The 20,252-nt window shown below is 36.1% G+C and overlaps 1 protein-coding gene across 2 annotated transcripts in view; it reads left to right on the forward strand.

Annotated features, from left to right (window-relative positions):
* The window catches only part of LOC128182513 (telomerase protein component 1-like), a 42,507-nt gene extending 30,055 nt beyond the window's left edge, over nt 1–12,452 (forward strand). Inside the window, exons 47-55 of one of the 2 annotated variants that reach the window (XM_052851163.1) lie at nt 2–141; nt 3,316–3,527; nt 3,931–4,000; nt 4,303–4,433; nt 7,309–7,476; nt 7,816–7,933; nt 9,135–9,368; nt 9,772–9,918; nt 10,144–12,452. In XM_052851163.1, the coding sequence (XP_052707123.1) occupies nt 2–141; nt 3,316–3,527; nt 3,931–4,000; nt 4,303–4,433; nt 7,309–7,476; nt 7,816–7,933; nt 9,135–9,368; nt 9,772–9,918; nt 10,144–10,272 (1,349 nt within the window). In that variant the 3' untranslated portion in view covers nt 10,273–12,452. The remainder of the gene's footprint in view (nt 1; nt 142–3,315; nt 3,528–3,930; nt 4,001–4,302; nt 4,434–7,308; nt 7,477–7,815; nt 7,934–9,134; nt 9,369–9,771; nt 9,919–10,143) is intronic. The other variant, XM_052851165.1, reaches the window with a different exon arrangement.
* Nucleotides 12,453–20,252: the final 7,800 nt, after the last annotated feature.

A 20,252-nucleotide genomic window follows, 5' to 3' on the forward strand; every position in this document is an offset into this window, starting at 1 on the left:
GAGGAGGACAACAGTGATTGGGCCGCCGAACCAAAGGAGGGAAAGCCGGACAGGAAGAGGAAGCCCCAGATAGAGATGGAGGATGTGGTGGTGGCCAGCTGCTCGGATGACGCCACAATTCGGCTCTGGAATCCATTACAGGTGATTCATATTATAAAATTTCAGTCTCTTACAATCACTGTGGAATAATGAACATTTCTTTGTGGGTTAATATTTGCGGTTTAGTGGGTCCTCCTTAAGTTTTCACTTTGGAACCCCTTACCAAAGTAAAATTATTGCTGCAACAATGCCGCAATATTGCGGCAATATTGCAGCAACACATTTTTGTTACCAGAAACCAGATTTTAAGACTAGTGAAATGTTGCCGCTAGCTGCAACAACTTCTGGTAACATTTTGGCAATACTGCTGGAGTGTTGCCGCTAGCGGCAATAACTTCTGGCAACATTCTGGCAATACTATTAGAGTTATTTCTGTAAAAAAATATATTAACATGCACCTAGAATATTGCCACTAGCTGCAACGACTTCTGGTAATATTCTGGCTACAAAAAGTATCATACTGCCAGAAATAATTTTCTGGTAACATCTACATGTATTTGATAATTTTAATCATGAACTAATTTATACATAATATATATTATTCGATCTGGCAACACTGCATCATATTTGATTTCTGCTTTAATTAAAATTTAAGGAAAAGCCAAGCAGTGGAGGGGGGTTAAAAATTGTCAATTATTTAGATATAATTTCAGTTATAACACCTCAAAATTTGCCAGAAGTTTACCACAAACTTGTCTTTTTCCTCTGATTTATTATGCTTACCGAGCTTGCAAAAGCTTTAGCAGAATTTAGACTTATAAAATTTTACACATTCATCACAAGTCTAAAACTGGTATATAATTGCATGAATTGCTTTTGTATGTACATGTCCCCCCCCCCCCCCCCCAAAAAAAAATTAATAAGTCGAAAAAATTAAATCTAATAAATATTTTATGATTAAAGTCTTATTCTAAGAAAGTCTCAATTAAAAAAATCCAGTGATATTCTCTTCAATGGCATATAACTGTTATGCATGGTTAATTACGATGTTTCACTATAAAAGACAGTTTGAATCACCCCCCCCCCCCCCAACTCATGTTTTACGTGAATACCCACCTGTCTGTTCTTTTGTAACGGTATTTTCTTTTTTATTAAGTTAAAATATCAGTCTACTTAGATTTGAGTATCTAAACTGCTCGATGCATGTTGAATTAAGAATTTTCGTTTGCTGTTTGTTTCCACTTTTACTTTCGTTTCAATGTTAAGTTACGCGCGCGCTGATTGGTCGATCAAATCGCTAGCCGCCAATTTTCACATTCGAAGCTGCCATGTTGTCTGCCATCGAGCCTCCTGCCATCACTGGAGATGGTGAAATGAATGAAATACGGGAATTATCTGTAAACAAGGTTAAAAAACCCCACTGTCAACGGAGTGTTTATCTGTGAAAAAAATATCAACGGCTGAACTGAGGACGAATCTGAGTGAACGAATCGAGTGTTGACATCCCCTGCACCATCTGCATGAGCACGTTTTTGAAAAAGTAAGTTTAGCAATAAAAATATATTCATTGAATAGCAGTTTAAACATGTTTGTTATAAGAAAATAAACCGAAAGACTGCGATCTACCATTATATCAATGGGTTCAACACTGTTTAAGAACCATGCGCGGATCTAGAATTTTATTCGGGGGAGGGGGGGGGGGGGGGTCCGACGGTTATTTGAGTTTGCCAGGGGAAGGGGTCCGAGGGATATTTTTGGTAATTTTATAATGTAATTTAAAAAAATTTGAAGGGGAACTGCTTAAAATATGAAAACAATTGCCAATGTGCTTAAATGAAATCCATTTATCTTCCCAGTAAGTCTGCCCTGTGTTACACAGACCTGAAGAAAACCATGAAAAAAGCTGTCACCTTACTGATTAAATGAATGGTGCAACTGGCAACCAAAAAAGAATGATGGCATAATTTGTTTAAGATTATGGAGAGGAACATATACACAACAGTGCTGAATTCCAATGTGGATATTGTTGTGATATTCTGATAGCTGTTTTTGTGATTGTTTATGTGTGAAATCAGAACTCAAAAAAAGGACATTTGGAATGCCTAGGACGAATGCTTTGATCAATCGTAATACAGCAAGTGGTTGTGCAGGACTTGTAAACAATATGGTTTGAGCTTTGCTTACGGTAAACAGTGAACTTTTGTCCATATCCGTCTGTGCGCGTTGTGTCAATCCGTCTGTGCGCGTTGTGTCAATCAAACTGCAATACATGTTATTCTGCAGCACCAAATTGTCACTGATTGGCTGAGTACTTTTAGTCAAGTTTCATCATGATTTGTTCATCATATTTGTGTTTATTGTATTTATAAAATGTGTTAAATTTAAAGATTATTAATTTTAACTGGTGTCCTTTATAAGCATGTTGAAATTCCAGTTTCAGGTCTCTAATATTATACATTATATTTTTAATTCAATACTTATTTTGTGCATGTTACATTGAATAAAATAATTTTTTTACTTCTTTAATATTGTGTAATCACAAACTTTTTTTTATTTTTTATTTTTGAAAAGTCCAAATTTAATGTAATGCAAAATGTTAGTCTTGTTGTAACCTTTTTGTATCTTTAAAAAAATAAAACTGTAGTGGCAATGAAAGATTTTTTTTTTCATTTTGGTTGTAGATTAATATAATATACATGACTGATTTACTGTATACATTTATTATTTATAAATATTGCATATATTGTACCATTGATGCCAGAGCACAGAAAATGCATTGAACCAATATTTCTGCAATGTCATTTTTCTTATGCAAATGTATTGCCAGAAAGGTGTTGTCGCAACAATGTGTTGCAGCAAAACTTTTGCGGCAACATCTTTCTGGCAATATTGCCGCAATCTCATTTGCATACGAAAAACGCTACTGCAGCAACATTGCCGCAATGTATTGCCAGAAAGGTGTTGTTGTGGCAACATCTTTCTGGCAATATTGCCGCAATCTCATTTGCATACGAAAAACGCTACTGCAGCAACATTGCCGCAATGTATTGCCAGAAAGGTGTTGTCGCAACAATATGTTGCGGCAAAACTTTTGCGGCAACATCTTTCTGGCAATATTGCCGCAATCTCATTTGCATACGAAAAACGCTACTGCAGCAACATTGCCGCAATGTGTTGCCAGAATGTTGCTGCAGTATTGCTGCAATAATGCCAGAATGTGTTGCCAGAAGGTCAATATTTTGGTAAGGGACATAATTTGAATATTTTTTGTTTCAGGCAAATGAGCTGGCAAGTATGACAGGTCATGACGATCGAGTCCTTAGTGTGGCCTCTGATTCCCATGGCAACCTGTGTACAAGTTCACTGGATAAATCTGTCCGACTTTGGAAACCGACCCTTAGTTCCAAAACGGAGAACCTTTGTCATGATGACCACGTGAACTTCACCTCCGTCTCCAAGAACGGAAACTATTTGTTGACAGGAAGCAGGTGGGAGTTTGGTTTTATGTACATTTTTTTTTATGTACAGATATTTTATGTACAGTTATTTTTTCCTGATGACGTACAGAGTTTGCACATAGAAAACTCTATATATTGTTAATGTATTACATTTGGCTGTGCATTAATATATATTTAGCGTTACATTAATGCAAAAAAACAAATCTATTTTGTCTTGTTAAAACTCTATTTCAGTTACATTACTGACAGTAAAGTACAACATCCATTTACATATCGATATACAACATGTAAATTTTCTCTCTTTATGGTTTCATTGGTCTGCATTTACCTGGATTCAGTATTGTAGATAATTAAATTTACAAACTTTAAGTATCCTTATTTACATTTTGTAAGACTTTGTCCATAGTGTATTATTTTTGTTTTAATGTGGCAGGGATGGCTACATCAAGTTGTGGTGTGTTAATTCTGATGGAACAAACATGGAGTTGATGCTGTCACAGAAGGTAAGGGACCAAGGGTACAGAGTCCCAAATAACAATCTGTGTTGTCTAAATAACAACCTCAACCTCACAACAACAACCTGTATCTGATAGCAAGCTCATGTATAACAGTTAATGACTGATAACTCGTTGATAATTTGTCATCTCATCTTGGCATTCTCTACAGGCATGCTTCTCATGTATTTAATTTTATTTTAGGTAAGCCTTGTCAAATTGTTATAATTTTCATGTAAAATCAATTATATAAGAATGACATGGGTTTATGAATGTAATGGTAGTACATGTAGGTTTTGTGTTTAACACAGGCGCACGCCAAGTCTGTGAACTCAGGCTGTTTTATTGGAGCCGCTGCTGAGAAGATCGCGACGGGAGGGGACGATTCCAGGGTACTTGAGTGGAAGTGTATAAAGGGGAAAAATGATAATTCTGTAAAGAGGTAAGGTATAGAAAAGAATCAGTAATCACGCAAGTTGAGAGGCAGAGAGACTTACAAAAATGACACATTAATTATTAGCTTAACAATATTGACACATAGACAGACCTAAATAACACTGACCTACAGACAGACCTAAATAACACTGACCTACAGACAAGTGTAAATAACAAAGACACACAAACAGACCTAAACAACACTGACACACAGACAGACCTGAATAACAATGACGCACAGACAGACTTGAATAACAATGACACACAGACATATGTAAATAACAATGACACACAGACAGACCTAAATAACAATGACACACAGACAGACCTAAATAACAATGACTTACTTACTATCAAACAACACTGATACACAGACAGATGTAAATAACGATGACACACAGACAGATCTGAATAACAATGACGCACAGACAGACCTGAATAACAATGACACACAGACAGACCTAAATAACAGTGACACACAGACAGACCTAAACAACACTGACACACAGACCTAAATAACACTGACACACAGACAGACCTGAATAACAATGACACACAGACAGACCTAAATAACACTGACACACAGACAGACCTAAATAACAATGACACACAGACAAACCTAAATAACAATGACTTACTTACTATCAAACAACACTGATACACAGATAGGTGTAAATAACAATGACACACAGACAGACCTAAATAACAATGACTTACTTACTATCAAACAACACTGATACACAGACAGATGTAAATAACGATGACACACAGACAGATCTGAATAACAATGACGCACAGACAGACCTGAATAACAATGACACACAGACAGACCTAAATAACAGTGACACACAGACAGACCTACACAACACTGACACACAGACCTAAATAACAATGACACACAGACATAAATAACAATGACACACGGACAGACCTAAATAACACTGACACACAGACAGACCTGAATAACAATGACGCACAGACAAACCTAAATAACAATGACTTACTTACTATCAAACAACACTGATACACAGATAGGTGTAAATAACAATGACACACAGACAGACCTAAATAACAATGACTTACTTACTATCAAACAACACTGATACACAGACAGATGTAAATAACGATGACACACAGACAGATCTGAATAACAATGACGCACAGACAGACCTGAATAACAATGACACACAGACAGACCTAAACAACACTGACACACAGACCTAAATAACACTGACACACAGACAGACCTGAATAACAATGACACACAGACAGACCTAAATAACACTGACACACAGACAGACCTAAATAACAATGACACACAGACAGACCTGAATAACAATGACACACAGACATACCTAAATAACACTGACACACAGACAAACCTAAATAACAATGACACACAGAAAGACCTAAATAACACTGACACACAGACAAACCTAAATAACAATGACACACAGAAAGACCTAAATAACAATGACACACAGACAGACCTAAATAACACTGACACACAGACAGACCTGAATAACAATGACGCACAGACAGACCTAAATAACAATGACTTACTTACTATCAAACAACACTGATACACAGACAGATGTAAATAACGATGACACACAGACAGATCTGAATAACAATGACACACAGACAGACTTAAACAACACTGACACACAGACCTAAATAACACTGACACACAGACAGACCTGAATAACAATGACACACAAACAGACCTAAACAACACTGACACACAGACAGACCTGAATAACAATGACGCACAGACAGACCTGAATAACAATGACACACAGACATATGTAAATAACAATGACACACAGACAGACCTAAATAACAATGACACACAGACAGACCTAAATAACAATGACTTACTTACTATCAAACAACACTGATACACAGACAGATGTAAATAACGATGACACACAGACAGATCTGAATAACAATGACGCACAGACAGACCTGAATAACAATGACACACAGACAGACCTAAATAACAGTGACACACAGACAGACCTAAACAACACTGACACACAGACCTAAATAACAATGACACACAGACATAAATAACAATGACACACAGACAGACCTAAATAACACTGACACACAGACAGACCTGAATAACAATGACGCACAGACAAACCTAAATAACAATGACTTACTTACTATCAAACAACACTGATACACAGATAGGTGTAAATAACAATGACACACAGACAGACCTAAATAACAATGACTTACTTACTATCAAACAACACTGATACACAGACAGATGTAAATAACGATGACACACAGACAGATCTGAATAACAATGACGCACAGACAGACCTGAATAACAATGACACACAGACAGACCTAAATAACAGTGACACACTAAACAACACTGACACACAGACCTAAATAACACTGACACACAGACAGACCTGAATAACAATGACACACAGACAGACCTAAATAACACTGACACACAGACAGACCTAAATAACAATGACACACAGACAGACCTGAATAACAATGACACACAGACATACCTAAATAACACTGACACACAGACAAACCTAAATAACAATGACACACAGAAAGACCTAAATAACAATGACACACAGACAGACCTAAATAACACTGACACACAGACAGACCTGAATAACAATGACGCACAGACAGACCTAAATAACAATGACTTACTTACTATCAAACAACACTGATACACAGATAGGTGTAAATAACAATGACAAGTACAATCAACAACACTGACACAAAAACAACACTAACACACATACATCCTGACTGATTTGCAATTTCTAAAGTTTTGGCTCCCATACCAAGTGACAAAATTGTTCATAACTGGAGGATGATATGATTTTTTTGTTCTTCAGACTAAAGAAAGTGAATGACTACAAGCTGCTTTCCCCAGTGACATCTGTTATGTGGCATGAGTGGGCAGTGGCCTCAGGGGACATTATTGTCTGTGCAGAGTGGGAAACCGCCCGAGTAACCGTCTTCAACACTGTGTGCAAAAGCCCAACAAAATACATAGACCTAGGGTAAGGAGTATGATTATGTCCAAGACTCTCCCCCCTTACGTACATAGACCTAGGAAAGGAGTATGATTATGTACAAGACTCTCTCTCCCGCAAAATACAGAGACCTTGGAAAGGAGTATGAATGTATGATAATGTCCAAGACTCTCCCCTTAACACATACTAGTAGACCTAGGGTAATGAGTATATTCAACTACACTATAAGTTATTGCCGAGATCAAAGAGATACCATGGCCATTTTTCTCTAAAAAATCATAAACGTCATCAGTATAAGTAAGTGTGGTCAGTATTTCTATAGCTTCATGATGTATGTGATTTTCAAAAGAGTCTGTATTTGTATAGGTCTCAAGGAAGTGGTCTGTGGGTGATGAACTTGATGTTCCAGGAAGAGAAAATTCTGGCCCTGATGTCAAACTCTACGGTCCAGACCCTGAAAACATCTGGCATTCCAGATCCTCAAGTAAGTTAAAACTCCAGGGTCCAGACCCTGAATCATCTGGCATTCCAGATCCTCAAGTAAGCTCAAACTCCAGGGTCCAGACCCTGAAAACATCTGGCATTCCAGATCCTCAAGTAAGTTCAAACTCCAGGGTCCAGACCCTGAAACCATCTGGCATTCCAGATCCTCATGTAAGTTCAAACTCCAGGGTCCACACCCTGAAAACATCTGGCATTCTACATCCTCATGTAAGTTCAAACTCCAAGGTCCAGACCCTGAAAACATCTGGCATTCCAGATCCTAATGTAAGTTCAAACTCCAGGGTCCACACCCTGAAATCATCTGGCATTTCTGATCCTCAAGTAAGTTCAAACTCCAGGGTCCAGACCCTGAAATCATCTGGCATTTCTGATCCTCAAGTAAGTTCAAACTCCAGGGTCCAGACACTGAAAACATCTGGCATTCCAGATCCTCATGTAAGTTAAAACTTTAGGGTCCAGACCCTGAAAACATCTGGCATTCCAGATCCTCAAGTAAGTTCAAACTCCAGGGTCCAGACCCTGAAATCATTTGGCATTTCTGATCCTCATGTAAGTTTAAACTCTACAGTCCAGACCCTGAAAACATCTGGCATTCCAGATCCTCATGTAAGTTCAAACTCTAGGTCCAGACCATGACAACTCCCATCTAGGTCCAGACCATGACAACTCCCAGCACCTTTTTCCTCACGGTAAGTCTTAACATCTTGGTCTAAACCTTGACAACATCTAGTTGGGATCTTTTCTTTCAATGAAAGTTCAGACTCGACTGTCCAGGCCTTGACAATTAACCTTTGGCACCTTTTTCCCTAAGGTAAGTTCAAACTCCATAGTTCAGACCCTGACAACTTCTAGTATCCCTTCCCTAAAGGTAAGACTGGTCAGAAAAATATCAGTTGGTATAAGAATTTTGCTAAATTTACCACTATATCATCCTATATACAAAAGGATCTATGTAGTCACCCTCACATGCCCTTTCTTATTCAGTATTTTTGGCTTTTACGTCAATTTATTGTTATGAATTAAGTAATTAGCAACCCAGGCCAAAATTTAAATTACTGTATATATCATTATACCACTAATGAGAGCATGATAATTTTAGATATAAAACTGATGTACAGTAATTGATAGAATAATTGCCTCCTAATCACAGCTCGTCATAATTATGCTGATTTTGTTGATAGCAGAAAAACTATGACATTAAAGTAACAAAGAAAAGTGAGATCAAATGCATGGCTGACATCACACAGCAAATACCAGAGCATAAGCGTGGTCTCAACATGGTGCTGTGTGGGGCGTCCCTGGGCTGGGGCGTCTACCTGGATGGAGAGCCGGAATCACCCATCTTACTGGGGGACACCAAGGGGCAACTGACGGCTCTGTTCAACGAATTCTCTAACAAGTCCTCCTCTCTCAAGGTTAGTCCACGTTGGTGTGTATGTATGTACTGACTAAAGTATTAATGAATATAATGAATTTATTTCTTGGAAATGTTTTGTCTTGGTTAGTATATATATGCATGTATGTACTGACTGAAATAATGAGTTTATGTCGAGGGAATTTTTTTGTCTTGGCTTGTATATATATGTTTGCACTGAATATACGGTAATATTACTGAATTTATGACTAGGAAATCTAGCAGCCATGTTGTCGTCTATAATTTGCTACCTGCAGACTATAGAAATATAGAATGCAATCATGTGCCATGTTTTATCCAATGACAATATGTCTCCTATTTTGAAGATACTTTACGTACCTGTCATGTATCATCCTATTTTGTAGATACTTTACATACCTGTGATGTATCATCCTATATTGTAGATACATGACAGAGATGTGACCAGTGTCAAGGTTATTGAAGATGTCATCTTGACGGCATCCCTGGACCGGTCCGTTAAAGCCTGGAAATTAAACAGTACCAGATCTTACACCGAGCCACAGCAAGTGCTTCAAGAAGGGCTGGAGCAGGTATGAATGTGTTACCAAAACAACACTCTCAAACCATAGCACCCAACCCCTACAAAATTGTTATGAATTAAAAATATAAACCAAATTATTTACCAAATTCTAACATTTATATTATGATAAGACAATTGATGTAGTATTAATATTTCTTACTCTTTGCTGCCCACTATTTGTACACCTCTCTCCTATTTTTGTGTCTCTACCTTTAGTGTGTCTGTCTGTTTGTAGGTGGGACAGTTCCTGTGTCCGGCTCCCGTAACCAGCATGGAGATTATAACAGAATCCTCGGGACGGCAACTAGTCTGTGGGGACCAGCTAGGAAATGTCCATTTCTTTGTTTTACAAGATCTCCGATAAAAGGTGTTTTTAGAAACAAATTGTGAAGTTGTTAAACATATATTGTGAATGAAATATGTGAAAAACTGAATATAAAACATTAAAAAAAAAAAAGGGAATGTAATACATGCATACCAAACAGCAAACAAGTTGTATGATGATGTAGTGAAATGTTTATTTTTATTTGTATCAGTTTGTGTGTACAAAACCTTGTATAAGAATGTTGAACTATATATTGTATTGCACACTTTGATTACCGTTTAATCATGAATAATGTTTTGTTTTGTAAAACAATATTGTAAATTATCCGTATATTTGTGTCTTCATATTGAATCCAATTTTGCAGTGTACTTATAAAGATGTATATAAAGTTTCTTTTTCTTTCTCTTGTACATAATATTGGTCAATATTGTATGCCACTAATATTTCCTTGTATGGTGTTACACATCAAACATTTTGGAAATTGAATTTAATATATATTTTAATGTTTACAGTACAATTGGTCTGACAATGTTATATGTTCTTGTATTCTACTAATATTTTGTTGTATATAGTCATAAACATTTAACATTTTTTGAAGTGAATATTTTCAATAGATGTGTATTAAATTGTATATAATATTTCATTTGTATGAAAGTTTGCAATATGATGTACCAATTTCAAACTGCGATAGGATAGATTTGTAAATACATGCGTACCATTTCATACCTAAGGTGCAAAGCCTTGTGTAGATATGACTGTTATCATAGATAAGGTAGATTGATTTTGATTATTATTTATACTATAAATTACATTAATCATATTAGACTTAGTTTTTGATCTCAAAGACATGTCTGTTATTAGTACCTCATACAAATGTACAAATTAGTAGATGTATTCAATAGTATCATTTAAATCCGTATAAAAAGATCCTTATTAAGAAAACAGAAATAATTAACCCAATAAGGAACTTTTTATACATGTATGCATAGATTTTTGTTAATGGGTTTTGTCACTGTTTGATTATGGATGGATGATTAGTTTAAAGCAGTTACTGTAGTTGTCTAATAGTCATTTGAATTATTCTCTGCTGCTTGATCAAAGTACATGTACCAGCAACTTTGAGTAACTTTGAGTAAAATTGTTCTTTTTTCTAGTTATTTAATAAGATCAAAATCAAAAATTTAATCTCTAAAAAGAGAGAAATGCAAGAGTTTGAGTGGCACTTAGATATATAGCAAGTGAAAATATATAGATGTAGTACAACTTGCTGTGTTCAAATCAACCCAATTGAATTCTGCTATCAAGATGATACTTATGTGCAATGTATTCAGTGATGTGTATTTGTGATATTTTTTTAACCAAACAAGGTAGACAACCATGGGTAGCAGATTGTATACGTAGACATTTTATTGATATATTTTGTGAATGGCTGTGATATTACAGTTCCAATCTGTATGAAAGATTTATTGAAAGCAGTGAATGAATACCTTATCTAGATCAAAACTTTCCCAAAAAATTGGAGGAAAAAAAGAGTGATTCAAGAACTTAAAAGTTCTTTCTGTACTAGAAGCCTTAAGTTGGACTGAAAGAAATTATCAGACACACTGAAGAATATTTATTTAAACATCTTGTATTTACTAAATTTTAGATATGATAAATGATTTAGTGATTTTGACTTGTATTAAAGGAAATCATGCAACATCAAAAAATATGCAGCGAATGATTTGCAGTTATATTTTTTTCTGGAAACCGTTATTTTTCAGACTTCATAAAGTGAAGTCTTATTTTTTATTTCCTTTTTTATTTTTTCCCCATTTATTATTTTGGGTGGGTTGGTGGGGGTTCAAGGGTTTGGAACAAGATTTTGCTAGGGAAAGCTTGCGGGGGATAGTAGGTTGAAAAGTGGTAAGGATTTGATCATCTTTCGTACATGTTAATAGTTTCCGGGGTGGGGTGGGGGTGGGAGGGGGATTTAACACAATAAATATGAAAGGTAATAAAAATGTTTGCAAACAAATATTTCATTTAGTTCGGTATTAAACTGAAATCTGAATCATAGGAATTATAGATTTGTTACAGGGTATATTTTTACGTTATGATATTTTTTTGTATTTACTACATGGCTGTGTTCATTTGCCGTCTCCCGCACAGGAAGCTAAAGTGCATACACAAGCTGGTTTTTTTCTTTGTTGATGTTGATAATAAAAATGTCAGTTCTATTTTGGACTTTTCCTTTCTTGTGTAACAGGGATGAAATCTGTATGTACACAGATCTATCATCATCAAGGACTGTAAGCCACTGCACTTCTATTTATAGAATTTCTCGAAACAGTGCTTTATTGCTTCATTAATAAATTAGTTTTACAGGCTAGCACAGTTTAATATAGTCGACGGTAAAATCATGTAGAAAAATAATGTCGTAAGTTTTAATCATGTATTTTATATAATACTTTGATAATTTAAAAAAGAAACATTAATTTCACTTCACATATATAATTTTAATTAGTCAACAGTGTCCTTTTCTTCCTGACTGTTTGGATGAACGGATATGTCACAAACGCATAAGCCTCCGACTTTATCCCAACTACCGGGACATCAACAAAGTTGAGACCTTCCTGTGTAGTACTAGCAGCTTACTTGCCATGAAGAGTAAAATATCAAAATTGTTTTTAAAACATCCAGTAAAACGCCAGATAATTCGGACTATAACAGCTTATGTAATAAAATCAGTCCCCTATCTTAAAAAATTACAAGTAGAACAAAGTCTTTAAGATGACATAATACTTCAAATCTGTAGGTTCCATCTATGGAAGTATGAACTCTAGCAAAAGAAAAAATATTTAAGCCGCACACCCAAAGTTTCTCATTACACGTAATTGTATGAAGTCAAACCAGCAACAACATATACATATAAACAACAACAGAAAACAAAACAGACAAAAAAAATCGTTGGATTTTGTTTTCTTCTATATTTCTTAGTTTATTTGTCTGAATTAACTCGGTGTCATTTTGGACTTTCCTAATGTGTGTTGCAGTGTGAAAAGGAAAGCGAATTATACAAACGGAAAAGATATAAATTCGACCGTATTTTATACTTTGATAGTAATTTTTACAAGCGATTTCATACGATGTTGAATTTAAGATATATTAATCACCCCTCTTAGACAACTTATCTATTAGCCGTATTTTCTGTTAACCTTTCAAAAAAAGGTTACATCTTTATTGCAAACAAGTTCTTACTGTTGTAAGGTTGAATTTTTAAAAATATTTTGAATTTTTTTTTTTTTTGGGGGGGGGGGGGGATGGAGGGGGAGAGTGGAGAGTTCAGAAATTCACATTCTCTGGTTTTCTGATTACCTTTCGAAAAAAAAGGTTACATCTTTATTGCAACACAAGTTCTTACTGTTGTAAGATTGAATTTTATTAACCGGGTTTTCCAACGGAAAAATCCAGTTATTAAAATGGTGAAAATGGCGGGCAGGCGGGCGGGCGGGCTGGCGGCTGCCAAAAGGGTACCCTCATTGCACGATTAACTCCTCCTACAGTTTTCAAGATAGGAGGTTGTTCTTTTGCAGATCAATTGTACATATTTCAGAAGTGTGCATTTTGCTAGGATTTTGATTTCTGATAATTTATGAAAAAAAATACCAGCTTTTGAACTTAGTTATTTTTTTTTTTACAAAATATTGCATATAGGGTTCCCTCATTGTACGGATAACTCCTCCTACAGTTTTCAAGATAGGAAGTTGTTCTTTTGCAGATCCACTATTTGTACTTAAATATCTGAGGTGTGCATATTGCTAGGATTTTGATTTCTGATCATTTATGGAAAATAAAACAGCTTTTGAACTTAGTCATTTTTTTTTTACAAAATATTGCATATAGGGTACCCTTATTGTACGGATAACTCCTCCTACAGTTTTCAAGATAAGAAGTTGTTCTTTTGCAGATCAATTGTTCATATATCAGAGGTGTGCATATTGCTAGGATTTTGATTTCTGATAATTTATGAAAAAAATACCAGCTTTTGAACTTCCATTTCACTGGATACGGTTGGTAGTGTTTATCAATTCAGGGTTGACATGAATTATCGATACAGTTCAAATAAAAGAAAACCCGATTTGCTGTCACATTGACAGCTTTTCTCTTGTTTCATTTTTTTTTGGGGGGGGGGGGGTGAAAATCCAAATGTTTACATTCTCTGATTTTGTAATACAACTCTGAAAGTAAAGTATTTTCCTAATATAATATTTTGTATTGCAGCATTTCGTTCTGTGCAATGCCCTGATGTAATAAAGTGAGCAATAAAGTTTTTGATTACAGAGCAATAAAATCAGTCAGGGAAATCGTTTTTAATTTGAGGAATAAATATCAAAGAAATTAAAATAAGATATATATGATCATGCTTAAAAGGTATGCTGGTATACCCACATAACTTTAGACGAATTGTTGTTTGGGCATAGATTGACAGAATCCTTAGATCCAGACACGACTTTATGAAGATCTGAGAAACCCGACAATGCCAAAAGAGTGTGCGTCGAAGAATAGCTGTCGATATAGTTTAGATTCTATTACAATCACGTTCCAATCTGCAGAAACGCCTAAACCGAGGTGTTGACATCAAAAAATGTAAATGACATGAAATATATATAGTAATTATAATATCATTATAATGTCATTAAAGGCGGTTATTCCCATGGCGACAATAACATACCATGTTTGTCTGCCTCACTGAGGGGGGAATATCCAGAAGATCAAATACAAACATCGTTGTTTATTTGTACCGTTTTAAAGCCCTTTAAAACATATTTTCCGTGTCAATTTAAACGTCAACATGTGAAATCTGAGTGTTGTTTGTTTTATGTTGCATCGAACTCCCTACCCACACCACGGTCAGTTGTCCATCCTAGTTACCTGGCAACAACATGTAATTAAGAATCCTGTAAATAACAGGTTTTAATTGTACGTATACAAGTCGATACAGGTAAACAAATGACATCCATATCAACAGAATTCTTCGTATTAAATATCATAATCAGAACTTTTTACGTTTTATTTATCTAGGTCAACATGCATATGTGACGTAAGTAGGAATACCCAATAAAAACAAACGCAGTTTTGTTAGATCTGAGAGGAAAACCAATAATTGGTCGCAAGTCTGTTTACATAACTTTGTGTATTAAGACGTAAAAAGAGAATTAATAAATTACAGGTCTACTACGATAATTTACGAGACTAGCAAATATACCCTAGAATCTACAGTGAGGTCGATAAAGGTTTCATGCTTGAAATCCCCCTTTTGTCACCATAAAAGGTAGACCAATTGCTAAATCCATCTTTAAAGGACTTTCTATTCCAAGAAAGTAAAGCAACCGAAAACAAGTATGTGCATCATTGATATAGGTTTTTGGCTTTGAGTGTCACGGAACAGTAGACCTTGCCGTGATACCCCATCCCCTTTCTGGCTCCACCGTCACCAAAATTTTTAAATCCATCAACTCATTCCTTAACTCAAATCCTTTAAATAAAAGTGCATAAATTTGAGGTCAAACCTCAGATTTGAGGCTGAGTAATGACTTGAGGAAAGTTGGTGACGGCGGGTCCTGAATCCGTGAAAAAAGGATCCCCTACCGCTCCTTTAACAAGTCATCGAAGAATTGTTTCATAATACATGTACAGAACTGGTACTTTTAAATATATATTATAAATTATATGAGGAACATCTATACATGAGTCAAAAAGACACATTCATGTGTTGTGCTGTGTCAGAGTATGAGGATACACTTTGTTGTACTGAGTGCTGGACAACAGCTAGCTAAAGCAACAATTATCAAGATAACAGCGGGCCAAAGCAACAAGTGTCATGATATCATCAGGCCAAAGCAACAAGTATCAAGATATTAGCAGGTCATAGCAACATGTGTCATGTTATCATCAGGCCAAAGCAACAAGTATCAAGATATCAGCAGGCCATAGCAACATGTGTCATGATAAGGAGGCTAAAGCAGGAAGTGTCAAGATATCAGCAGGCCAAAGCAACAATTTTCAGGATATCAGTAGACCTCAGCAGGAAATGTCCAGATATTAAGTTTCATGATATCAGCAAGCCAAAGCAACAAGTTTCAAGATATCAGTAGGACTTAGCAACAAGTGTCGAGATAATAACAAGCCAAAGCAACAAGTGTTATGATATCAGCAGGCTTTAGCAACACGTGTCATTTTATCAGGGGGCCACAACAACAGGCCAAAGCAACAAGTGTCCAGATATCAGCAGGCCAAAGCAACAAGTATCAAGATATCAGTAGGCCAAAGCAACAAGTGTCGAGATATCACTGCAAAGCAACATATGTCAAAATATTAGCAAGCGACTGGAACAAGTTTCAAGAGTTTGTTGCAACAGGATATGTTGCAACAGAGTCTGACAACACGTGTAATATGGCAGAATTGACTAGATATATTGTGAATACTGTTTGATGACAAAAAAATTGAAACCATCTAAAGCAATGATAACCCTTCCATGGTTTGTTTAAGAACACTAGGATCAATAAGGGCGTAGTGTATTAATTGTGTAGTACCAGTGCTTGCTACAGAAAGCTGTTGGTGGGGGGGCAAACATTATCATACAACAGAACTGTTCACATATCAATATGGAAACAAGGAGGTTTGAGATGATACACATTTACGAAATGAAAATTTCTGTTTTGTACAGATTCGGGGGTTTATCATTTCAGCTTAATCCTAATGCATAAGTTATATGTATCATTCAAACCATCTGACCATATTTGTAGTCACTACTCCGTACAATATTGTTGGTTATGAACAGTAGGACTACAGCGCAAAAATTGTTTTTATAAAACTTTTCTAAAACCTTCTAGATACATTGTACATGTATCAATACAGACAGCTGTGGTTGGTGGCAAACTTCCATCATACAACATGTTCTTTGTGATCATACAACAACAAAGCCTGTGACAGGTGAAATAATGACGATTAGTTTCAGACTTGTTCACATATATTCAATATAGATACAAAATGGTTTGAGGGTATAGAAGTTCGTTAGTCATTTTATTTAATAAAATGAAAGTTCCTGTTTTATATACAACTGATGTAAATTTTGAATTTACTGGGTTGTTGTAAATACAATTTTTTATCATGTTGTAAATTGTGTATTTACACCCACCCAGTTAATGCAAAATTTACAACATGACGCATAGGCGTCGGAACCGGGGGGGGCTAGGGGGGGGGGGGCTTAGCCCCCCCCCCCCCCCACCTTTTTTGCAAAGTTATACCTAACCATTAGAAACATAGCATGATAGAGGGTTCAGCCCCCCAACTTTTTCTCGCAGGAAAGATTATTGTTCCTAAATTTACCTTGAAAGATTGAGAGGTTAGATTCAGAAGCATACTTGCCCCCCCCCCCCAACGGATTAGGAATTTTATGATTTTGGAGAAAAAAAATTTGGGTAAATAATTTTTATTTGGAAGTATAGGTATACATTCTCCCCCCCCCCCCCCCACTCCCCCCACCCCCCACGGATTAGGATTTCCATGATTTTGGGAATTACTTTTTTCTCAATATTTCTGAGGATTAGTCTAGCCCCCCCCCCCCCCACTTTCAATTTGCTTCCGACGCCTATGTGACACAAGTCGCGGATTTATCATTCTTGTTTGATGAGAAAATTTTAAAGTTATACGTTAAATTGTTAATTTATTCACATCTGGCCCCATTTGGACAGATGGACTACGCAGAAAAAAATGTGTTGATGACATTTTTCTGAAACCTTCTAGATTATAAATAAATGCGACAGGTCGTTGGGGGAATCCGGATCCGGGAATATTCCAGTGGTCCTTGGTGGACTGTTCTGGATGACGTCCGCACACTTCCGGTACAGCCTGGTCAATGGATCACGGAGATAGACTCGTGTATGACGTGACGTGATACAGGATTCATGTAACAAGGGATTAAAGGTTAACAATGTTAATTGTCAATGTTTTACTGTGTAACCTCGCGGTTTTTTTTTCTTGCTGCGCCGCACATTGTGGTACGTCCGTCTGAACTCAGTAACTCGCTCTGTCAGTCAATAAGGAAGCAAACTGTAATAAACATAAAAACTATATCCCGTTTTATGTTGAGTCTATCAATAAAAATTAGTAATCTCGCGATTTATTACATAATTTATATATCAAAAGCTTGTATTCTGGTTTGTTTTGTGTATTCCTGTGTGTGGGTTTATAGAAACTCTCGGACAACCCAACATCACTGGAGTGGATAAGTACTTGTACGTGGACTCCAACTTTGGAAATATCCTCCGTATCGAGTGTCAGGACAACCACACATCATACAAAGCTATTGGTAATTACACTGGCAAGTCTTCCTGGAAGTGTTGACTATCGATGAATTATTTATTTTATTGATGTTTAATGAGTAAATACTATTACAAACACCGCTGTATCCAAGATAAAAGAGCAACCACACACAATCATAATTCTTTCAATTTTCTTTTCATTTTCTTTAATTATTTATGCCGCTTCTAGCAGAAGAAAGGAAAGTACCTAATATCTACATTCTAGTAATGATATAACAGAACGTTATACATATGTTTACACGTGTCTGGTTTGAATAAACAGGTGCTTCTATTTCGCCCCGAATGGACTCAAGACCCATGACGTGGTAAAGATGAGTATAAAACTGGTCACAAGATATCGCCATGACAAATCCAGTACAAAATTACCATGACAAATTCAGTATAAAGTCAAGGGCGTTAAACCAACCTTCATCTGATATAAAAATTCCATAAAAATGTTGTGTATTGCCATCATTATTATCAACATCATCATCATTTTCATCATCATAAGTGACGTCTAATTAGCGAGAAGGTCAAAAGAGTTGGAAAGACAAAGTTCATTCAAGCTTAGTGCAGCTGCTTCGTTTATCATTTGGGGAACAAACTGATGTATACATCGAGTGTTTCGATTTTCATATGTTTTATTATAAGAGGAAAATAATGCCTCAAATCTTTAGAAATTTTACTTTCAGACTGCTGTCCTTATTAATTTTTTTCTTCTCCGTTTCTTCCGCAAATCGCAATATACTCACACACTAATAATATTATCTTTTGTCATACTTCAAATAAACTGTAACTTTTCATTACTATTAGAACATTTTTTACAATTAGAGAGTGTAGTTCTTTTAGACATGATGTAATCAGTATACATTCTCATCTCCATATCTTGTTATGTTTAATTGATTCCATCAGTCTAAGAGTTTGTATTCCTACATTCGGTTCATCCAGGATTTTCCCCATCGACCGAAGCATTTCTAGGAAATTGTGTCTCCATTTCTCGTTAATTTTATTTCCTGGTTGTAGGGCATGAATGAGTACAAGTTTCCTCTCAACAAATCATTGACCATATTTAGAGGGCTGTTTAAACATCTACATAACGAACACAGCGGTCCGCCCAAGCCTCGCCGCCTTGTAGGAGTTGTCGCCCCTTTCGTTGTTTACTCTTCCCCGCGGACCCCCAAGTCTGCGCGCTTCTGGCATTTTACTGAAAAAAGGAGAGACAGAGGAGTTAAAACGAATGAGTAGCGACATCGATTAACACACGACGACATAATCGTCCGTGTCTCATTAACCCCCCCCCCCCCCCCCCCAAAAAAAATGCTATCAACAGGGATGTGAAAAGATGTAACAAGGATAATGCAAGGTCATCGCCATAAGGGGTTAAAATGTAGGAACAACTACAGAAAACGGGGGTCGTTTACCATAAACAGTGTTGTTTTTGATAATACATTGTATAGCATTTAAGCTAAAATTGACATTTTATACTAAACAAAAACACTTATATATATTATAAATATGAAAAATGTGACACATTAAATATCGGGAAAATCCTAAGTTTTTCCTACGCAATGATTTCACAATCGGGGAAAAGTCACCAATTACTAGAACTTGATGTGATAATGACATGGTCAGAAATGGTGATCAGTAGTAGTGATTAGAGAAGACACGAAATAC

Source organism: Crassostrea angulata, chromosome 4 (genome assembly GCF_025612915.1).
Source record: "Crassostrea angulata isolate pt1a10 chromosome 4, ASM2561291v2, whole genome shotgun sequence".
Lineage (NCBI taxonomy): Eukaryota > Metazoa > Mollusca > Bivalvia > Ostreida > Ostreidae > Magallana > Magallana angulata.